General features: G+C 40.9%; 1 protein-coding gene across 2 annotated transcripts in view; it reads right to left on the reverse strand.

Annotated features, from left to right (window-relative positions):
• cdc14ab (cell division cycle 14Ab) overlaps positions 1–22,531 on the reverse strand; it is a 45,672-nt gene that overhangs the window by 13,360 nt on the left and 9,781 nt on the right. For both annotated transcript variants that reach the window (XM_061738877.1, XM_061738876.1), the window contains exons 4-10: positions 21,628–21,720; positions 19,107–19,186; positions 13,621–13,687; positions 8,003–8,065; positions 7,105–7,192; positions 4,231–4,461; positions 572–710 (exon numbers count right to left, since the gene is read on the reverse strand). In XM_061738877.1, the coding sequence (XP_061594861.1) occupies positions 572–710; positions 4,231–4,461; positions 7,105–7,192; positions 8,003–8,065; positions 13,621–13,687; positions 19,107–19,186; positions 21,628–21,720 (761 nt within the window). The remainder of the gene's footprint in view (positions 1–571; positions 711–4,230; positions 4,462–7,104; positions 7,193–8,002; positions 8,066–13,620; positions 13,688–19,106; positions 19,187–21,627; positions 21,721–22,531) is intronic.

Raw genomic sequence — 22,531 nt, forward strand, 5'->3', positions numbered from 1 at the left:
GGAAGGTTCTGATTGGATAGGGGGCGGACCGGAAGTTAAACTACCGGAAGAAAAACCAACTTAGCTGCTACAACTTTGAAAAGCTCACAATTTTTATGTTTCCTGTTTCCATCTGTTCTTTTAATGATTTCTATTTATTAAATAAATGGTCTCTGCTCTTGACCACCGTTTACTGCGTGCTGCATCTTGAAACTTTGTTTGAAAAACCAGCCCAGCGCGGAATATAAGTGTCATGGAGACAGACGGGCGAGGGAACGAGCAGAAAGAAAGACCAGGATTAATTTAAAGCGGAATGAGTGATGATGATCGCGGAATTATTCTATTCACATTTAAAATCGGAATAAACCAGTCACTTACTTTGGAATTAAGTTTAATTCGGAATGGCCCTTTTCATTCGGAATTAGGTGTTTACATGGTATTTTTTTTCTCATTTTAAAATTGGATTTAATTTTAATTCTGAATTAAAGAGGAATTAAAATTCCCATGTAAACGCACTGAATGCCTGTTTCCAGGTCTTATTTCACATCAGTAGGAACAAAGACCATAAACAGTCAGAAACGGTGAGACTCACTCCTCCAGGAAGTTCTGCTGGGGGCCGATCACGGAGCCCGGCCTGCAGATCCGGATCCAGGAGATCGCCTCGGCCGCCGTGAAGCGGTAGTGCTTCATCAGGTAGCAGCCAATCAGACTCCCCGTTCTTCCCAGGCCGGCTGAGGAGACAGAGAGTGACATGAGCACTTCCTCCCGTCCGGGTCACAATAAATCAGTGACTACGTTTACATGCAGTCAAAATTCGGGTTATTGCTAATAATCCGGTTACTGAAACATTCAGAATATTTCGTTTACATGCGTGAGCAAACAGGGTTATCCCTGTTTACATGGTAATTAATCATTCAGGATATCTGGATCAAACCAGCGACGCGCGGAGAACGTGATGACACAATTACCGTCATTTCCGCTTCTTCTTCCTGTATCCAAATTCAAAACAAATGCTGCTTCGCGCAACTTTTCTCTCACCTTCTTGTAAATCTCACTATCCCGGTACTTTCTACCGTCTACAAATGCAGAAATGTTCATATCCTTCATTACATTTATGAAGTGATTAGTCTCCTCCTCACTCCAAAAGTGTGGCGTGGTCTTGCGTTTTTCCGTGTTTAGAAGAACTTCCTGGACTCAAAAGACCAGGATTCCTTGTGAACAGAACATGCGCAGAAAACAAATTCATGTTCCGTTTGATGGGGATATTCCGTTTGGCGTTTACATGACCCAATATTCGGGTTTTTAAAAACCCGAATATGAGAAAATTTGGGTTATTCAAAAGGGTTATTGGTGTTTACATGGCCGTGCAAATTCGGGTTATTCCCAATATTCGGGTTTTAAAAGGGTTATTGACTGCATGGAAATGCAGTCAGTGTTATACAGGGACTGGTTCACCGCTGCCGGGTCCCACCGAGTCCGTCTCGCTCTCTCAGCCGAACACGAGACTGAAGATAATCAGCTTTTCACCTTTGTGTCACGCTTTCACCATTAAAGAGGTTCAGACCACACAGTTGAAGACAAAATGTCCACAAAACAGTGAGGAAACATTTGTTGCTGAGGACAACGGCTGAGGAGCTGGATGAACTCTGAAGCAGCGATTGTGAAATCTGCAGCCCGGTTACGCGGTGAGGGACATGTGGGAGTCAAGCGAGTAATAATAATATGTTTATCTTGAACGATGGCGTAGGACATATTCATTTAAAAAGCTAAACTGGAAGCACTTATCTTTATTACACAACTTTAAAGAAGATCTGGAGTCACTGCGTCTCCACTAGACTTAGTTCGAGACTGGTCTCGGTCTCGACCGTCTGTGGTCTTGGTCTTGTCTCGGACTCGGATAACAGAGTCCGTTACCAAGGTGACAGAATCTTGTGATCAGCAGTTCTTCCTCTTGTTAATGTACAGTTTTGTAAACTATTTGTATTTTCATCTGATTAAATGTTTTGGTGCATCTGCATGTGTCTGTATTTAATTACAGTTTTGTGTTTATAAAGGCCTTGTTTGAATAAATATATGAATAATATTTGCATATTGTTGTGATTGATTAAGCATCAGGTCCATTTTAGTGAAGCTGATATACGGTGTAATCTGATTACTATAATGGTAAATCGTGTAATTTCAATCTTTAATATTTAAAATTCAGGTTTCATCTCCAAATTAAGTCCAATTTAAACCAGTAACATTTACTCTTCATTCCTTCTCTGAGGTGGAGGGGGGTGTTGGAGGCTGCTTGGGCTTTTCTCCCACTAGGGGAGTTTTTACCTGCCATTGTTTATGTAATAATTGCTCAGGGGTTTATGTTCTGGGTCTCTGGAAAGCGCCTAGAGACTAATTTTGTTGTGTTAGACGCTATACAAATAAAATTGAATTGAATAGGTTATTTTGTTAGAGGACTTTGGGACTAGTTAGTAGTCGTGTCAATCCTTAAAAGCACTGGAGTCAATCCTCCAATAGTGTAGAAATAGCGGTAGTGCAGTCGCCACACATATCTGATCTCAGCTGATGGATGGAAACATTTATAGTGAGTTCAACATCATCATCCACTTCTCTGTGTTATTGAGCTGCAGTTGAAAACAAGCTCATATGGAAACTAGCTGAACCAGGATGATGGAATACAATCACCCAGGATCAGGACAGAACTGGGTTTGTTTCTGGTCTCGGTTTAGACGGTCTTGACTACAAGTCTGGTCTCCACTCAGGATGTTTTGGTAAATCTGGACCGTGTGGCTGTGATCACCGTCCTCACTTTGAAACTGTCTCATAAAACTCTAGTGGGAGTTTGTCTCCCTCTGCAGGACAAACAGACAACTGCACCTCCCATCTCTGAGGGCAGGATGGACAAGGACACGTCCATGACACAACCTTACCCTATCTAAACGCAAAACACGGGCTGTGCGTGGGGCCTCATCTTCCAACAGGGGCCACATTTTGCGCGAGGGGACGCATTTGCACGGTAATGCATGTGCGCTACCGGGAGTCTGAGGAGGGAAAAATACCTCTAATCTGACCGTGCAATGATTGGCAGCACTCGACATCCGACCAATCAGATTGCTGAGCCTGCAGGCTCTTGCAGAATACAGAAGGTGAGATTTCAACACGTCGTTCAAAAGACGTCATGAATCAGGAGCGAGCAAAATGAAAAAAAAAGGCAAAACATGAGGAAACTCACGGCTCACTTGAAGGTGGGGATGTTATTGAAATAAAACGTAGCACAAACACCTGAGTTGCCACTCATTAGATAGAAATCTCTGTCTAGACTGGAGAATTGTGTTTTGAACATTTATTGAACGCCTCATCTCTGTTGAAAGAGTGGTCACATGACCAGTTGGTCGTATATAAGTTATAATTTCCAGCCAATATAACATATAGATTATAGTTTTCAAGTATATTAATTTATGTTGTTAAGAAGTTTAACTATTTTTAAGGAGATGAACATGCATCTGTAAAAGGCATACATGCGTGTTTAGTTCTGATTTCAAACGACTAGACCTGCTTTGAGGTTTTTTGTGGTGGTTTTGAGGTAGTGGAAGTAACTTTCTTTTGATGAGTAATTGAACGCTATTTGTGACTCAGATTTGTTTATTTCAGTTTTAAGTTAAGTTTTATTTCATTTACCTCTTTGTCGTACCTCCAATCACAAATCCTTTATCAAATTTAATGGCCCTCAACTCTGAAACTCTTTAGAAAATTGTTTAAAAATGTTTAGGACCAGCTTGGTGCGGTATCTCTTATCTAGGCAAAATTAATAGGCTATTCTAATTGAAATTAAATTGCCATTTTATGGATATTTTTTTAGTTTGTGTGTTTATTGTGTTTTTCTTTGTTTCTTTTAAATTTTCTTTTTCCTTTCTTTTCTTTTCCTATTGATTGATTTGTTTTTGTGATTTTGTATTGAGGGGGAGGATTTTTTATAAGCCCTTCGGGCTTCTTTTCCTCTCCTGCACAATTATTTGTCCTTGTATTGTTAATATAATTACTGTTTTATCATTGTGCATATGAATAAATAAATAAATAAATAAATATTTATTTCAGGCTGATTTTTTTTTTTACTCATACAGTCAAACTACTTTATCTACTGTATACATACCGTACATTTACTATTATTGATAAAGGTTGTCAAGTTAAATGGCGTGTTATACGGTCACATTCTGGATGGGGAGCGGTGTGAGGGCGTGAGGGCGGGGGCCTCACCTTTGCAGTGGACGGCGACGGCGCCGTCGGTGCTCTCACAGATGTGCAGGAAGCGGCGTATGATGATGTCGTTGGGCGTGCTGCCGTCCACGAAGAAGAGGTCGTAGTGGTCGAAGCCGGCGTCGGTGAAACGATTGGCGTCGTAGATCTTTTTGTTCAGACGGATGACGGTGGAGACATCGTGCTTCCTGAAGTAGGGGAAGTACGCCTCGGGGGCGTGGAGGGGGTAACCTGCAGGGGCGGAGCAACACACGTTCACTCAGCTCGCACGTTCAAATCCATGACCCTTTTAAATCATTTGAAAGGCTTAAAAACGGATTCTAACTAGAAAACAAAGACCTGTTTCCTTTCTTACAACTAAAACACTTTTTGATACACAGGTAAAAATTGTTACATCATCAGAAAGTAATGTGATGATCAGAGGTGTATAAAGTACTTGAAAAAAGTAACTAAGTAAAAGTAGAAATACCATAACTGAAAAAGACTTTGGTAAAAGTTAAAGTCACCCATAAGAAAATTACTTGAGTAAAAGTCTTAAAGTAGCTCATATTAAATGTACTTAAGTATCAAAAGTATCTTGTGAAAAAATATACTCAAGTATCAAAAGTAAAAGCAAAAGTAAATTATCCTTCCCTTGTTTTTTGTATTTCACTTTCAGGTGAAGGAAATGTGGTATAGAATACAACACTAAAAATAAACTCTTTCTTGCAAAATATATCTTTGATTATTTTAATATGTAACGAGTAACGAGGTGGCAAATGTCAAAGTAAGGAAGTAAAAGTATATTTTTTTACTTTTAAATGTAGTGAAGTAAAAGTAAAAGTCCTGATAAAAAATAAAATGCAAGTAAAATTACAAATCCTCAAAAAAAAACTACTTAAGTAGTGTAACAAAGTACATCTACTTCGTTACTATACACCTCTGGTGCTGATTAAAATGATGATGAATGCCTACCAGGAAATGCCCTCCAAAGCCGTCTCTAATACACACGTCTACAGAAATATAATGGTAACAGTAACACCTCACTGAAAGAAGATAAGTACCTCTTCAAAATAATGACTGTTGCCTGTAAGAAGGCCATTACAACAAACTGGTTGAAAAGTTTCGCTCCACAAACAGGACATTGGATGGGCATTATAGACGAGATCTACGATGGAAAAAATGACCTTTCATCTGCCAATCAAAGCAGGTGACTTTACACAAAACTGGAAAAAATTGACATTATTCAAAAGACATTATTCAAAGACAATAGACAAATACTGAGGGTCTCAGGCTGACGCACGGGACGTTTGGGTCGATTCAACATTAAAACATTAAACAATACCAATAATAACTGCTTCTGAATGCCTTAAACAATATTGATAGCTAGTAAATTCATTGTTTTTCATTTAATATAATGCTCATAATCTGGAGTTTGTGCTTCCAGGAGAATAAAATAGTCTAAGATGCAGACAGATGCAGGGTCACAATAGTTATAATCTTTAAACAACCTTTTTTATTTGTATGGTGACAGGTCTGTTAACTCTCAGCAGAGATTACGTCAAACTACTTCAAAATTAATTAATTACGTCGATTCTTTAATTAACACTTCTTGATTGGATCTTCGTGTGCTGGTTACGTGCCGCAGCGTTTAAGATTGCTGTGATTAAACGTTTACTTAAGAAACCTGCTCTTGATTCAGCTCAGAGTTCCAGCAGGTTAGTTTGTGGTTCCTAGAGATTCTAACAGTGGAATGGGAGGTAGAACCTTCAGGTTCCTCTCCTCTGGAAACAGACCCCCTCTCTACCTTTAAGATGATCAGGTCTTGGGTCAGGTGACCTGAAACCTCCCTTAGTGATGCTGCTGTAGACCTGCGGTGCGTCCGGAATGCCATACTGAAACAGTATATACTAAAAAGTATACTTAAGTTCGGCACACTTTTGAGTAAATATCAGTAATATGCATTAATTCGGACGTACTACTCAGAGCGCACACGTCACTCTCTGCTGTTGGGAGGAAGTGACGTGTCACAGCAGCAGTAGCAGCTGTTACCATGGTAACAGCAGCGGTAGCAGCACCGCTCCGCTATTTCCCGTTTATCCTGGCCGAAACAAGATAGCATTATATAATATTATTATATACGAATATTATAATATTAATATTATATAATAATATTATTATACTTATGACATCTGCTCAGCACTTAGCAACCAAACCCTGCTGCACTGCATTGTGGGAAGTTTCTGCTTAGCTAGTATCCATCAATCCACACTAATACATTTCTCCAGAATGAGTATGGATAGAGCATACTATTGAGTACGTACTAATGTTTCGGACGCAGTAAAAAATCTCATACTGTTTTTGCTACTCATTAGGGTGGAAGTATGGAATTTTGGACGCAGCCCTGGACTGCTGGGAGACCTCCCATCATGCACCTCTCCTCCCTCCAACTCTATGACACCGTTGTTATGAACCTGTGTTCCTTCTTCCCAGCAGGTTCTGGTTCCTTGCTCCTTCCCGTCCTCTCAACCTCCCACCGGTCCAGGGGGATGCTGGTATTAACTGGACCACCTGGAACCGGCTGAACTGTCCTGCTCAAGAGCTTTGAGACGACGCTCGTCGTGTAAATGAAGCTGAGTTGAGCTGAAACTGGATGCGTCATATCAGTCGTGGTAAAGTGGAACAACAACCTGCTGTGACTCAACACAGTGAGTTTGTTTTCACCGGCACATCAACGCCACAAAACTCCAACTTACGGTCTGCAGTCAGTTACTGTATATTCATTGATAAATAAAGTTAATCCACAACGACGTGCGTTTACACAATAATTCATCAGTCATCTTCAGATTTGAGGAGGATTTCATCAGCCGTCTGCAGAGCAGCGTCTCCACTCACCGTTCTCTATCTTGGTTTTAGGATGAGGTCCGCTGAAGGCCAGGAACTTTGCTGGAACGATCCAGTTCAGGTCCCCGTTCTCCACGCGCTGACAAACACGACAGATCAGAAGAACATAAGAACACGCAGGACAGTTCAGCCACACACTTAAGCATGATGAAGGTCTCATTAAAATGACGGGTTCCGGTAAACAATGGGATTTGAAACACCCAAACCCCCTGAACTGAAAGAGTGGATAAACATTATGATACAGACAGCTTCATATGAACTTGTGCTTGACAGGTTTAACAATACAAACAAGACCAAGGCACCAGTTGTTCTGGGCTCACATCACACTGTCTGATGAGCCTACAGTATGAATACCTCCCTCTGATTGTATTGTGTCCAGCACTATAATCCATTGTAGGGATATGCTCTCAAGCTGTAACGTTCACACTGTTGGACTGTTTTGCAATGACACTGATACTACATGTAATATAATAAGAAATGTTTCACAATGTAAGGTTTTGTACTGTCAAACACCAAAGACTAAGAAATAAAAACTTGAATTATAAAATAAAACAATGGGATGTGAGGACCTGAGGTGTGAACGTTTCCCTAGTTGAACACACATTTATCCATTTGTTTAACATAAACTAAAGAAGCGATTGATCCTAGACTGATGAGACCTGCAGCTCTGCAGCTTCCCGTTAATGCAGTAATGATCAGAGTTGTCCTGCGGGGGGCGCTACAGGTCTGTTCTCTGAGCACCGTTTACAGCAGCAGCTTCACCTGAAGCCTCTACGTCTGAATACAGGTGAGTTGGGTTGGAATTGTTCTGTTTCTGTTTAGTTCTGCTTAAACCGGGCCGAGGTGACCCTGCGACCCGGCAACACGGCGGGGCAGTGACTGTTTTTACCTCGTAGTGTTCGTATTCGTCCACGTCAAACGACTCGAAGTCGAAGAAGCCGTGCTGCAGAGCCTGAAGGGAAGAAACACGACAGAAGAAAAAAGGATAAGTGAAATGTTTTAGACTCTAAACTAAAAAAAACTTTTAACCATTTATGACAGCAGGACGCAACACAGATCCTCCTCAAAGTCTTCATACAAAAACTCCTGAACAATAATAATAATAAATAAGAACAACGACAGTAACACTAATACTACTACTACTACTACTAATAATAATAATAATAATAATAATAATAGTAATACTAAAACTTATAACTGTATTACTAATTATAATACTAATAACAGTAATATTACTAATAATAACAGTAATACTACTACTCACATTATTTATAATGATAATAATAACAAAAGTAATACTACTACTACTAATAATAATAATAGTTAGCTACTACTACTACTAATAATAATAATAATAATAGTAATACTACTAATAATAATAATAACAGTAATACTGCCAATAACAGTAGTACTAATGAGAGTTATACTACTAATAATAGTAATACTAATAACAGTACTACTACTACTACTACTACTAATAATAATAATAAAAGTAATATAATAATTATAATAATAATAATACTGCTACTAATAATGATAATAACAGTAATACTAAAACTTAACTGTATTACTAATTATAATACTAATAACAGTAATATTACTAGTAATAATAACAGTAATACTACTACTCACATTATTTATAATAATGATAATAATAACAAAATAATACTACTACTACTAATAATAATAGTAATACTAATAATACTACTAATAATAATAATAATAACACTAATACTGCCAATAACAGTAGTACTAATAAGAGTTATACTACTAATAAAAGTAATACTAATAACAGTACTACTACTACTACTACTAATAATAAAAGTAATATAATAATAATAATAAATAATAATAATAATAATAATAATAACAGTTATACTAATAACAGTAATACTTATACTACTACTACTAACAACAACAGTAATACTAAGAATAAAAATTGTCATATTTTATGGGAATTTCTCATTTCGGCTCCAGTAAAGGAAGAAAAATGAAAACGTGTAAAGAAATATGCAAAGAAAAGACTAGTGAACCAACATGCACGTGTATTTAGGCCTCGGGTTCAACCAGTGGCCAGTTTAAGAACATTGATGCAACAGGAAGTTCTGGGAACCCGTCATGAAAGCTGGAGGTGGTTCAAAAAAAAGATCCACCCCTCTCTCTCTCTCTCTCTCCCTCCCTGTTCTCTCTCTACTTGACGTGCAGAAATGTTGCCCACGTCCCCCGAGACTGGCCATTTCCTGGCTTTTGTCAGGCAATCACACAGGAATCGTGCTCCGGTTCCCGGCAGCAGCAGCAGCAGCCGGTACTGGCATCTGCCACGTAAACACACTTAGTGATGGTTAACACTGCTGCCCAGCTCTGACCACTGCTGGGAGATTAGTGTGCACACACTCACACACACACACACACACACACACACAGACGGGCAGGGCTGCCGTCCTCTGATTGGCCGCCGTCGGTCCCGGGACAAGGCCCCGTTGTCCTGCCCGGCGGCTGAGCTGTTACGTAACTAATCTGCCGGAGGATCTGACCTCCAGTCCACCGCCGGCTTCATCTGGAGTCACCAGCATTTAGACGCCGTGGTTCTCTTCCTGAACCGCGTCACGCTGGTGGCACCACCACCTCCACCTGAGTGACATCACTCCACAGGGGGCGTGGCCAACGTTAGACAGGTGCTGAGGGAAGAGGAACCTCTGATATTCAGACAGAAACGGTTATAAATGTCAGAGCGGCGGCCGGAGCCGGGTGCAGAACCGGGAGCTGGATTAACTCCCCGTGAGGCCGGAGAGGCCGGCCGGGACACGCCCACCATGTCAGTCACAGTTGAGTGGCTTAGCGGAGCTCGGCCCGCGCCGGACTTGCAGCTGACCTCCAGCTGAAATGATCCATCGTGGTTCAGACTCCTCCAGCCGACCCAGACCAGAACCCCCAACATGCACGTGCACCAGGAACTCGTCAGTTCGGCTGCTGTCGCTCCACCGTTCCAAGGGCCAATCCCAATACACCCCCTACTTTCTACCACTAGCCCTCACTCACTAACACTAGCCCTAAAAATGAAGCCACAAACCTTAGGGCTCTCGTAATCTTCCCTAGGGATTGGGACACCACTTGCTACGTCACTGCGTGGTTTAGGTTTGGGTACGTAAGCGACTTGCGTAGTTACGTTTGCACATACGTCACACCATATCAGGAAGCCCAGAGATAAAAGCTGTTTTAATTAATAATAGTTAATATGCCACTTTATTAAGTTTTAATATTTTTTCAGGTGTAAAAGTAACCGTTAAGATCCCCAACCTGGGCTCAGTTTATCCAAATAACGCCTGTTAAGAAATTTGCTCCGATGTTTTCGGGGTATGAGAAGAGCCGCCGGCTCGGGAGCGGATTCATGGTTCCGCGTTAAATCGACGCAGAGCCTACGGCGTAGGGTACGGCGTAGGGTACAGCGTATGGCGCGCGTCGCCGCGTAACCTACGCCGTAGGCTCTGCGTTGGTGTAACGCGGAACCATAAATCAGCCTTTATTCTGGCGAGATCTTTGCAACAACGGGCAAGCGAGTGATTATGCACATTCACTGAGTGAATATTATGAAAGTAAAATATATATTTCTCGCTAGAAACGTAATCAAAATGCATTTTTATGCAGAAACTAACTCAAAATATTGATTTTATTCACTAAAAAATAATAAATGTCCGCCATGTTGTTTTTTTTTATTCAGTCTGCAAATGATGACGTAAAGCATTCTGGGAAATTTTCTCTAGCCCTCGGTTGCGAAGTCATCATCTGAAATCCCTCGCTGTGAAGGGCTAGATTCATACCCCCTACCCCTCGATATGTGCACTACCCCTACATGCAAAGAGGAATTGGGACACCACTACCCTCACGGGAACGCGTAAAATTTAGGGGTAAGGCTGAAAAGTAGGACTCGGGGGGGATTGGGACTGGCCCCAAGTCTCATCGCTCATCGTGTCCCAACAAGCCTCCCGTAGAGTCCAGGTGGTGGAATCACCACCTCTCCGTCTGTTAACCGGGTTGTTCCTCCCGTTCTGGACCAGAGGCTGAAGCATCGTGTGTCTGAGCAGGCGGTCGGCAGCAGAGGAGCACCACAGGGCACCGTACTCCCACCCCTCCTCAAGTGCTCACCTGAGCCTCATCTCATCCAATAAAGAGCAGCATCCGAGCCAGTGACTTCAGAAACTGAACAAAAGATCACTCCAAACTAATAAAGTAATCCTGAACTGAACAAATTCAGCTGACAGAGTTCCAAATCGGCATTGGTGGGTCAAAATGCAGCATTTATCCTTCAGGAATTACAGCCAGTTCAACTGAATGAACTGATGAACTCTCATCACTCAGAGTAATCAATCACTGTGCAATAATAATAATAATAATAATAATAATAACCACAATCATAGGCTGTAACAATGCACCTTTCAATAATCATGTCTACCTCATACTGCTGCACATTTCACTTCTTTTTTTAAATTGTATATACAGGACTGTCTCAGAAAATTGGAATATTGTGATAGAGTTCTTTATTTTCTGTAATGCAATTAAAAAAACAAAAATGTCCTACATTCTGGATTCATTACAAATCAACTGAAATTTTGCAAGCCTTTTATTATTTTAATATTGCTGATTATGGCTTACAGTTTAAGATTCCCAGAATATGAGCGAAAACAACCGGAGTCAAATTCCCTGTGTTGTTTGACCCGACTTGGCCAATAAACCTGATTCTGATTCTTCTGATTTTGAAGTACCTCCATTTTCAGGGGCTTAAAAGTACCTGGACAGTTAACTAACGAGAAGTCGAGGTCTAGATGTGGCGTTTACTCGTTACTTCCACTGAAGCAGGTAAAAGGTCTGGAGTTGGTATCAGGCCCTGAATCTGAAGCTACCAGCATGAGGAGCTCTCGGCGCCGGTGGAGCGGGGGGGCTGAAAAGTAATCTGCCCGCGGCTTCTACAGCGGTCAGTGGGGAAGTTAACAATCAAACCAACATTAGAAACCCTACAGATAGCTGTGGGCCCCCCGTCTGGGAGACAAGGCTCCTGGTGTTCAGATCAGAAACGCTCTACTAGTCTAGAAACATGGAAACAAGGAGGTTACAATCTCTGCTCAATGGGTATTTTGCATTTGGTTGTTTCCAAAAATAAGAACAGAATTTGGGAAGAAAGCTTTTAGGTTTTCAGCACCAGATGCTTGGAATAAACTTCAAACCGAACTGCATTTACGAAACCTCATACCTGTGACTGAATTTAAACCTGCGATGAAAACAGTGGAGTTCAGACTGTCTGTACGTTTTTTAATTAATTATTTCTTTATGTAATAAAAAATGTGTTTGCTTGTTTTTTTTATCTTTTAATTCTGTAACTGTGTTGCTGCTATCTTGGCCAGGACTCCCTTGTAAAAGAGACCCCCGATCCCAATGGGACTAACCTGCAGAGGTATCAAGTAACGAAGTACAAATACTTCGTTACCTTACTTAAGTAGAAATTTTGGTTATCTATACTTCACTGGAGTAATTATTTTTCAGACGACTTTTTACTTTTACTCCTTACATTTTCACGCAATTATCTGTACTTTTTACTCCTTACATTTTAAAAACAGCCTCGTTACTCTATTTCATTTCGGCCTTTAAATAAAAACTATCCAGTTAAATTGCTCCATCCAGATAGAGTGAATTTGGTTGTGGTTGTTTCAGATGTTCTTGTCCAGTTTTGTTCTTACATCCGTTCCCTCAGATTCCTGCAACTAAACTTGGATGTACATTCCAATAAAGGTTAGGATAAATGATAACATGCCTCTGAAGTTTGACTTTTTGCACCATTACAATACTTATAGGCAACTAGTCATCATATCTCCTGCTCTCTGAAACACATGTTAATGCTCAATAGTACACATATATGCTTCTTTAATATATTTGCATTATACTAAGATACATTCATTTTCAATGGCTTTTGTCCTTAATGGCTTTTTTCCCCCTTACATTACTTTTACTTTTATACTTTAAGTAGTTTTGAAACCAGTACTTTTATACTTTTACTTGAGTAAAAAACTTGAGTTGATACTTCAACTTCTACAGGAGTATTTTTAAACTCTAGTATCTATACTTCTACCTGAGTAATGAATGTGAATACTGAAGACACCTCTGCTAACCTGGTTAAATGAAGGCTAAATAAATAAATAAAAAAAACATCCTTGGCAAGACCAGTCTGTAGGGGCTGGACTCTCCCTTAGTGGGGGTGAGAAGCTCAGCCATCCAGGAGGATCCAGCTGAGCTGGTTCAGGCATCTTTGGTCAACTGAAGTCGCTTAAACAAACTAAATAAATAAACTGGACTTGAGGACGGCTCAGTCTTCACTTCCATTCGGTTCTGACTCGTGTGGAAAGAGATGACAAACACATGAACTGGTACCCGGGTCGGCACCAAACACCACAACTCCTGAAAGCGTCCCACATGTCAGCCACAGAACCCCAACGTTTCCAGATGAGAGCGGGTCCTCACCTTCCTGATGCCCTGCAGACAGTCCAGCACCGTCAGGTTGTAGGTGCAGTTCCCGAAGGAGGCGTCCCTGAACAAACGACACAAACAGCAGCTTAGGGCGGGTGATGGAGCCTGAGGGAGCTGTGTGGTTCACTACCGTCGGCACACACGAGGAACAAAACAAACGTCTACTCCAGCAGGTCCCGTCTAGAAGACGAGGCTGTTCAATTTATCAAACCAGTTCCAGAGAAACCAGAGCAAATGTCTGCAAAACTCCTTCCACGTCCTGGAGACGCTGTTCAAACCGGGGGAGATTAAGTGTTAGTACAGCAGACGATGCTTCAGAGACCTGAAATGATTGAGTGAAAGTCGGACATTGTCAAGCAAATCCATGCCATGGAAAAAATGACATTCATACTGAGAATGAAAGAGAACATATTTGACAAAAATGACAGAAAATGACTGAACTGAATGGATGCTACATGGAATAGTGAACTGAACAGTTTCATCTCTTACAGACTGTGTTAGTGTTATTATTGTTATTTTTACATGTAATTTGTTTTCAATATTGTTTTTTGTCTATAAATATGTGAAAACTCAATAAAAATTAAAGTTACAAAAAAAACAAAAACAAGAACAACCGCTTCATCTCCTGAAACTCCCCCAGAGCCTCCGATAAGGGAGTCGCCGTTGCTGCAGCTTCATCACCATGACGACCAAATCCTCAGCTGTACCGAACCCAGAAACTAAACTAAAATTAACCCGGGATAAACTCTTAGAAACTTTTTCTTAACAGTACAAGAGCATTATTTGTATTTTACTGTCTATAAAAGCACATATTTCTGTTTGGTGAGTACATCGCAGACATTATATGCACATTTGCAGGAATTTTCAGGAAACGTCTCTCGTGGCTGAGGGTTGGGGACAGGATATCTACTAATGTACTTACATATTTCCATAGAATTATTAACACTCAGACTCCTAATTTTCTCTATAATAATAGAACTTATTGTGGTGGGATTATGTTACCCTTACCTAAGTCTGACTCTATGAAGAGGACAGAACTTTATAGATCAGTTGCATGTTGGAAAACCGTTCCAGGTGAAATTCGTGACATCAAAAGAGAGTGATTTGGAACGAAGACTAAGAATGTATTTGTTGTCATCACCTTAACATCATATAGCGTATCTGGTTGAGTGAGGTCAATACATCAAATTATATATGATTTGTATGATATTTTTCTTTATTTCTTATTTGTAATTTCCTTTTTATGTACTTTATGAATTGAGATTGTATGTTTGATTTTGTATTTTATTGTCGTGAGCCCAGGAAAACTAGCTTTCATTTTTGGAGTCAGCTAATGGGGATCCTTTTAAATAAACGAATAAACGTTTTTACCAGGAGAAGGCAGTTTTAAAATCTATAGATAGAAATCTTGCGTGGAAATATGACCCGACAGAGTTGGTGTTCGGGTCACAGAACCATCCGAGAGCCAAATCAGGTTCATATCTTTAGTTAGTTTATTATCATTATAATCTGGAGTATTTTTACAGGAGTATATTTTCACTCCTCTTGGATTCTACCTTTAAAAAGAACCCACACTAATAGCGTCTGGTTTGAGCGGGGTTGGTCGTCTATATACGGCCCTGCGAGGGCGTGGCCACCTGTGCAGGTGTAGCTTCACCTGAGGAGACCTGGGGACGGCTCCATCCGTCACCACCACCAGGAATAATCTGGATAGATGCGTCACCGGCCACCGGCTCTTAGATTGTGACCAACTCAGCCTGCAGTTGCAACCTACTTCATAATAGGTGTAAAATTATCCCGAGAGGATTTAAGCGAGCAGAAGCTGAGCCTTCAGTCCCCACAGGGAGATTCGTGCTTCCCCCCACCAGCCTGACTCTGTCCTGGAGTCTGGAGTCTGGCCGGCCCCCGCCAGGGACCCCCGCTGGGCCCTGCAGCCCTCGGCTTCATTATCGCAGCAGTGTCGGAGACTCTCGCCGAGCTCACACATGCCTCCACAGGAAGCTGCTTAATCACAGATGGTTTCCTGTCCTGCACTAACTCAGACTGAAGGGACTCCTTGAGCAGCCGGGGGGGCTGGAGCAGTCACGCTAAACCCAACCCTGCACCGGCAGAGAACCAGGGGCCGGATTCACAAAACATTCTGAGGAAAAATAATCTTCTTAAGTGTCATTTTTTTCTTAAGTTCAGTTTTAAGAAGAAAAAAAGAGTCATATTCTCCTAAAAAGTTCTAAGTATTTTCTCAACTTTCTTCTTAAGTTTCTTCTTAAGAAAAAACTTGTAAAAAATGGTATTCTTGAAATAAAAGTTCTCAAATTTGTTGACTTTTTTCCTAACTTTAAGACAACCTTGACCTGTCTTAAAATTTCTTCTGTGAAAAGGTAATAATAATAATAATAACACTGTATATTTACACTTTACACTGTATATTTTATTTAAACCACAGTCACTCTATTGTACATTTTTTCTGACATTCTTATATTTATATACTTTTTTGTACCGTACATTCTTTCTTCGCACATTTCTTGTACATATGACATAAGACATGCCCCACTTATCTGTTTATTTCATCTTTATTTTTTATTATCCTATTTGATACCTTCAACGTTTTGCTGCTCAGTTGCCTTTAAATTGCCCCTCGGGGATAAATAAAGTATTTCTGATTCTGATTCTATAAGCCTCTAAATCACCTTTTTCAACACATTTTAGACAAGTTTAGACTAGTAGGTCATAGTTTGAGGATATACTTTGTAATTAATTACACAAAGAGCCTGTTAACTGTTTGTTAGCATGTTAGTTAGCGTGGTAGTTAATTATTATTAATTTTCCCCAATAGTATTTTTTTTTTCGCACATTAATCTCATCCACCATAACCTTGAAAAGTTCCTGCATCTCTTTTTCTCCTTCTCCATGTTTAGTGAGTGACTGACGGTTAAGACCAAACTACCTATAAATGTTGTTTGTTGGTGCGTGCAATGCAATGACATATTTTAAGAAGTTCTTAAGTAGGAAAAATAAGAAATTCGTAAGAAATGACAGTTCTTAAGACGGTTCTTAAGAAAATATTGAGGAATTTCACTTAAGAAATTCTTAATTTTAGATCTTAAGACATTTCTTAAGACATTTCTTAAGAACATATTGGTGAATCCGGCCCCAGATGCTGAACTTCATCACGGCTGGGCTCAACCCCAGACCAACAGTTTGCAGCATTTTCCTGCAAGATTGTGCAACTGTTTAAAGTCCCTGACAGGAAGTTAAAGTGAGCTGTGAGTTTCCAGGACGGCTGATGTCATCCGCGCGGCTCCAGCGGTATATTCAGCAGTGTTCTGCTTATAGCATGGGATGGTAGTGACACATTCGCCAGCGGCCTGTGAAAGTCCCGGTGCTGATCCTCCCTCAGTGGGCGGGGCCGCGTTTTAATCCTCCGACGGCCTGTAGGAGCTCAGAGCTCTTCATGAGGCTGACAGAAGAACAAAGTCCTCCTCCTTTCAACAGCACGCTCTTATGTAACCCCCGAGCGTGTTGGTGGCAACAAAAAGCCCTTTATTAAACACATGCACACACACACAGCTTGTGTCACTGATGAAGCAACAAGCTGAGGCTGCAGACCAGCCTCATTACTCCTGTCTGCAGCTCCCGTCAGGGTGCAGGAGTTTACCCAATGTAAAGTCTCATGTGGCCCAGAATAGCTCTCTTTCTAACTAAACGCTTCACTTCAGTGATCAGAACTGTTTGTAAGGCCAGCAGAATAAAAGCAGCACCAAGAAACACCAGGATCAGCTGCACAACAAATGATTACCACCTTTTAGCATCTCATCGTCCTCCTGCACACATGTGGGAGCTGAGGAGGGGCAGCTGACTCAGTTTTGGGAAGGTTCTGTCCCATTCCTGTGTGATGTAGGAGCTGGTTAAGAGTCCTGAATCTTCCTGGCAGATTCTCCAAAAGTTTCCATCTAGTAAAAGATCTGGGCTTCAGGTGGACCAGTTCAGCCCTTGGACTCTCCTCCAGAGCCTGAATTTAGCAGCGTCCTGCTGAAAGGTGCAAGACCTTCTCTGAAGACGTCTGGATGGAGGCAGATGTCTTGACAGCTGCCCCCATCCAGACCCAATACAAGGAATGCGCATGATGTCTCAGATGCGACTTCACAGCGGGTTACACCCACTGAGTGCCAAAAAGACTGAGTGGCAGCGTAAACTTTCAGTTTGAGCAACTGGAAAACATCTAAAATAGGAAAGAGCTGTTGTGCGATCGACTGAACTCATAGATTTAGCAAGAAATCAGAGTTATCGTTTTACAGACTGCCGAAAAATATGCTTAAGAGAGACAAATGGATCGCTGTAATTCTCATAAACAACTGGATTCCAGGCACCGAAACGTGGATTTGCGGTTCCCATTTTGTATCAGGTAATGTTGGATTTTTGGGTAGCTAATGTTAAACGGTCAAATCATAAAGTTCGGTGTCCTCATCACTTTAATTTCACCAACAAATCCTGCCTTGAAGTAAAACCAAGCGTCAAGACTTTTGTAAGCCTTCAAGCTTTGCTTCGTGTATTTCCCCGGCGTAGAAATTAAGTACATATAAATATCAGGAAACTGGATTCGTGGCCAAATATTAATGTCCATGGACCACTGGTTCTTGGTAACTGTACCAAATATTAATGTCCATGGACCACTGGTTCTTGGTAACTGTACCAAATATTAATGTCCATGGACCACTGGTTCTTGGTAACTGTACCAAATATTAATGTCCATGCACCACTGGTTCTTGGTAACTGTACCAAATATTAATGTCCATGGACCACTGGTTCTTGGTAACTGTACCAAATATTAATGTCCATGGACCACTGGTTCTTGGTAACTGTACCAGATATTAATGTCCATGGACCACTGGTTCTTGGGGTAACTGTACCAAATATTAATGTCCATGGAACACTGGTTCTTGGTAACTGTACCAAATATTAATGTCCATGGACCACTGGTTCTTGGTAACTGTACCAAATATTAATGTCCATGGAACACTGGTTCTTGGTAACTGTACCAAATATTAATGTCCATGGACCACTGGTTCTTGGTAACTGTACCAAATATTAATGTCCATGGACCACTGGTTCTTGGGGTAACTGTACGGGTCACTGTCAAGTCCAACTGCCTTTAATTTAAGCTGATAATCAGCTGTTATCCCGTTTTCTCCACTAGTTGCAGCCATTTTTGCCACTCAGTACGAGTAAGGGGGCTGGTCCAGTGGGGAAGTGACGTCAATGCAGACCCTCTACAGGGGAGGGGGGTCTGGACTTCCCTGCTGAAGCTGCTGGCTCTGCAGGCCGAACCCAGACAGGCAGATATTAATGAATAAAACCAGCGTAAAGAGCATCTGGGTTGGTTTCTGCAATGCTACAAAACACGACATTCACGACGTCGTCATCAGCCGTCCTGGAACTGACAAACGCTATCGTAGTCTTCCTGCGACGGTGAAAACACTGACCTGAAGGGCAGGTAGGAGGCGTTGGAACCAGAGATCAGGGCTCTGTAAGCTTCCTCCGGCGTTTTCTTCAGGTAAATTACCTGAAAACACAGATAATGTGACATTTACTTTCTGCTTCTGCAGAGAACAAAGAAAACACGATGCGGCTCACTAGTTGCTACATGCAGATCTGCGTCGATGCACTTCATATTCACACCAACCAGAGCAAACTGAGGCAGGAGGGTGTGTAAACTAGGAATGGGCGATATTTTACCGTTCACGATATACCGTCAAAAATTCCCCACGTTAAGAATTTGTCATCTCGCGGTAAAAACGATAAATTCCCATTGCTGACGTTTTCAGCAGTACAGGTGTAACTCGTTTAATTGTTTTTTATCAATTCAATTTAATTGGTGTAGTTTAGTAGCATTTAGTATCTTTTAGAGCAGTGTTTTGGCTCCAAAGACTGAATGTGGTGATAGATTTATAGTTACAAAGTTGGAGTTGAATTGGTATTTTTTTTATCGTCATTTTTATCGTTATCGGGATAAATGCCAGAAATTATCGTGATACATTTTTCAGTCCATACCGCCCATCCCTAGTGTAAACGCCTCCAGGAGGTTTCAAATAATATAAATATAAACAGAACAAACACAAAATGGCATTTAAAAGCATCACTGGTCCTGGAATCACTCCTGGCGTCATTGTGGAAGGTTTTAACGTCTCTGTTGCTTCAGGGACTTTTTTGAGTTCTCGGCGTGTCAGCAGGTCCGACTGGTCGCGGTATGAAACTCTGACCTCAGTCATCTTTTGTCTGAGCTGCTTCATCATCATCAAATATTCAACACAAACGTGTGGTTGGTTCAGCGACACGTGCACATGTTCGCTCTGGTCCACCTGCAGACCTTTATACCTCACATTAAATAATAATTCTGCTTCATTGTTGCTGCTCCGTTTCTGATTGGGTTTTTTTTTCCAGACTCTCCACCTTTTGTTTTTAAGCTTCTTGGAAAACAAAACAACTAAAACAGCCAGGTGTTATTTTAAGTAACAGGATCAGAGCTACAAACCTGACCAACCTGGTGGACGTTAAGGTTTCAGACGAGTGGAAACCTGCGTCTCAACATTCGTTCATTCATTCATTTCTTTTTCAAACTCTTAACAGAATGAGCCACGTACAACATAATCTCTTAAGGCAACAGAATAAACGCTCTAAATATCTCATTATTGCTCGTAAAGGAATGGGATTCTTATTTAACCCCTTGACTAACCAATATATCTAATATGAAGAAGTTCACTCCCTTCCTCCCCGCGGCTGTGAGACTACACAACCAGCACTGCTCACAGTAGACCGCAAACATAACAACCTGACAATAAATGTACATACTGGAAAATAATGTGCAATATCATTCACTGCAACGTGCAATTATGTAAATATCCATCTGTAAATATCCGTCTGTTATCTTTTATATACCAGTATTTCTTATTATGTATTTTTCTTATTATTATAATTATTGTATATACCAGTTTACTGTTTATAGTGTGTCATACTCTGATATTATTACTGTGTTATTACTATTTCTATTGATGCCTCTTGTTTTGCACTATCCCCTTTGCTGCTGTAAAATGCAAATTTCCCCTCTGTGGGACTATTAAAGGATTATCTTATCTTATCTTATCTTACACACTCTTGTTGACACCTCAGAAATAGGACCATAAACAAAAAAGGTCCGGCACGATAATCCAACTAAATTCATTCAGATTTACATTTACCAATATTTATGAGAAGAAAAAAACAAAAGAAACAAGGAACATTTGTGACGACTTTCCCACAGGGATCAACCACCTTGTGATGATAACTAAACACCAACAACTGTTTACATGATAGTTTAAGTTTGTGAGTATTTGGACGTCCAGGCGGTTCCAAAGTTTAACTCCACATAAACGTTTATGAGTCAGAAATTAATGTGGTATGAAAATTCCAAATCCTCTGAAATTATGAAGACTCTCCTGCGATGTAAAACAAAACAATCTGTATGTTACTTGGCAGTTATTTAACTGCTTTGAATAAAATGATTGCTGATATTATAATAAATAATAATACTACAAGATCATTGATTTCTAATAGTTTTTTAGACTGAAAAATCAAATTACGAGGCTCTAGAAACCCACCCTGATGATACTCTGCACTGTTCGTTTCTGTAGTAGGACTAATGGATTAACTGTGCGTTACACGTCAATACCATACGCGAAGTACAGGGGAACCAAGGAAGAGTAGAAAGTACGGGTGCATTTAAAACAAGAATTGATTTCACTTTCTATATGATTTAATTCCTCATTTATTGTGGTTTCAAGATTATAATTATTACTACTAAGGTGTATGTTTGTGTCATCTGCGAAGAGCATGAGCTTCAACACTAGAGGCTCTCAGCCTCTCTTGGTACAAGAGGAAAAACCGCACAAGGAAAAACTAGGTTTTAACAGCATCGCATCAGTCTCCAAAGCTCAGATTTCCTCAGTAATCAATTAGAAGTGAACTCACCGCGTAGCCTCCGATCAGCACAGCAGCGTTGGACCTCTTCCTCTGGTCGAAGCTGGTGTAGTGGACGATTCGCTTCCTGGTCAGGGTGAACGACTGCACAGAGCAAGAAAACAGCAAGCGTTGGTCAGCTGATCATCACAATCCTCTGTACTTTTCACAGAAAACACAAACTCCTGCTGAGAGGACAATGCAGGGATGCCTGGACATTATTTTACTAATAAATTGATACGTGCCAGTGTCAGGCTCAGCCATACGTGTCAACCCCAAGGCTTTGGGCCAGATTTACAATTATATTTGGCCCACAAGATCAGAACATGTACTTTTCAGAAGTGGCCCAGCAGTCTGTGGTACGTGGAACGCTAATACTACAAATCTCAGGTACTTTGTTTCATCAGTCCACGCCTGCAGGAGCTCCCTCTGAACCTGTTGCAGTAACCCGACTGTGTCCACATCTACCTTTTACTGAAATAAATAAAAACCACTTGCTGTTTGAAAGATATAGATGTATATATAAATATACGGAGAGGAAGGCTTCTGTGTGCTACTTTAAAATCTCTCTAATTTTATTAATGAAGGTATGATTGTTCTGGGTTTTATGTAAGACCAATACAGTTTGTCGGTCCGGCCCGGCCCTCGTCTCAGAGCAGGCTTTAATGTGTAGCTGATTTTGAGGCTCCGGGTCTGAGCTGAAGCTGCAGCAGACGTAAGAGCTGCTGTGTCAGAGTAAACGTCATCACAGATTCTCACAGGAGAGCGCTAACTCATCAGCTGTCTTTGTTTTTCCTCATTAGAGACGAGCTGCTGACCCCGTCCAACTCAATCATCCTTTAGTGTGAGCAGACTTCAAAATAACTCCAGACTTCTCTGCTCGGAGTCGTTCTGGTTAGCAGCACCCGAAACCTCT

This window comes from Cololabis saira, chromosome 13, assembly GCF_033807715.1.
Source record: "Cololabis saira isolate AMF1-May2022 chromosome 13, fColSai1.1, whole genome shotgun sequence".
NCBI lineage: Eukaryota > Metazoa > Chordata > Actinopteri > Beloniformes > Belonidae > Cololabis > Cololabis saira.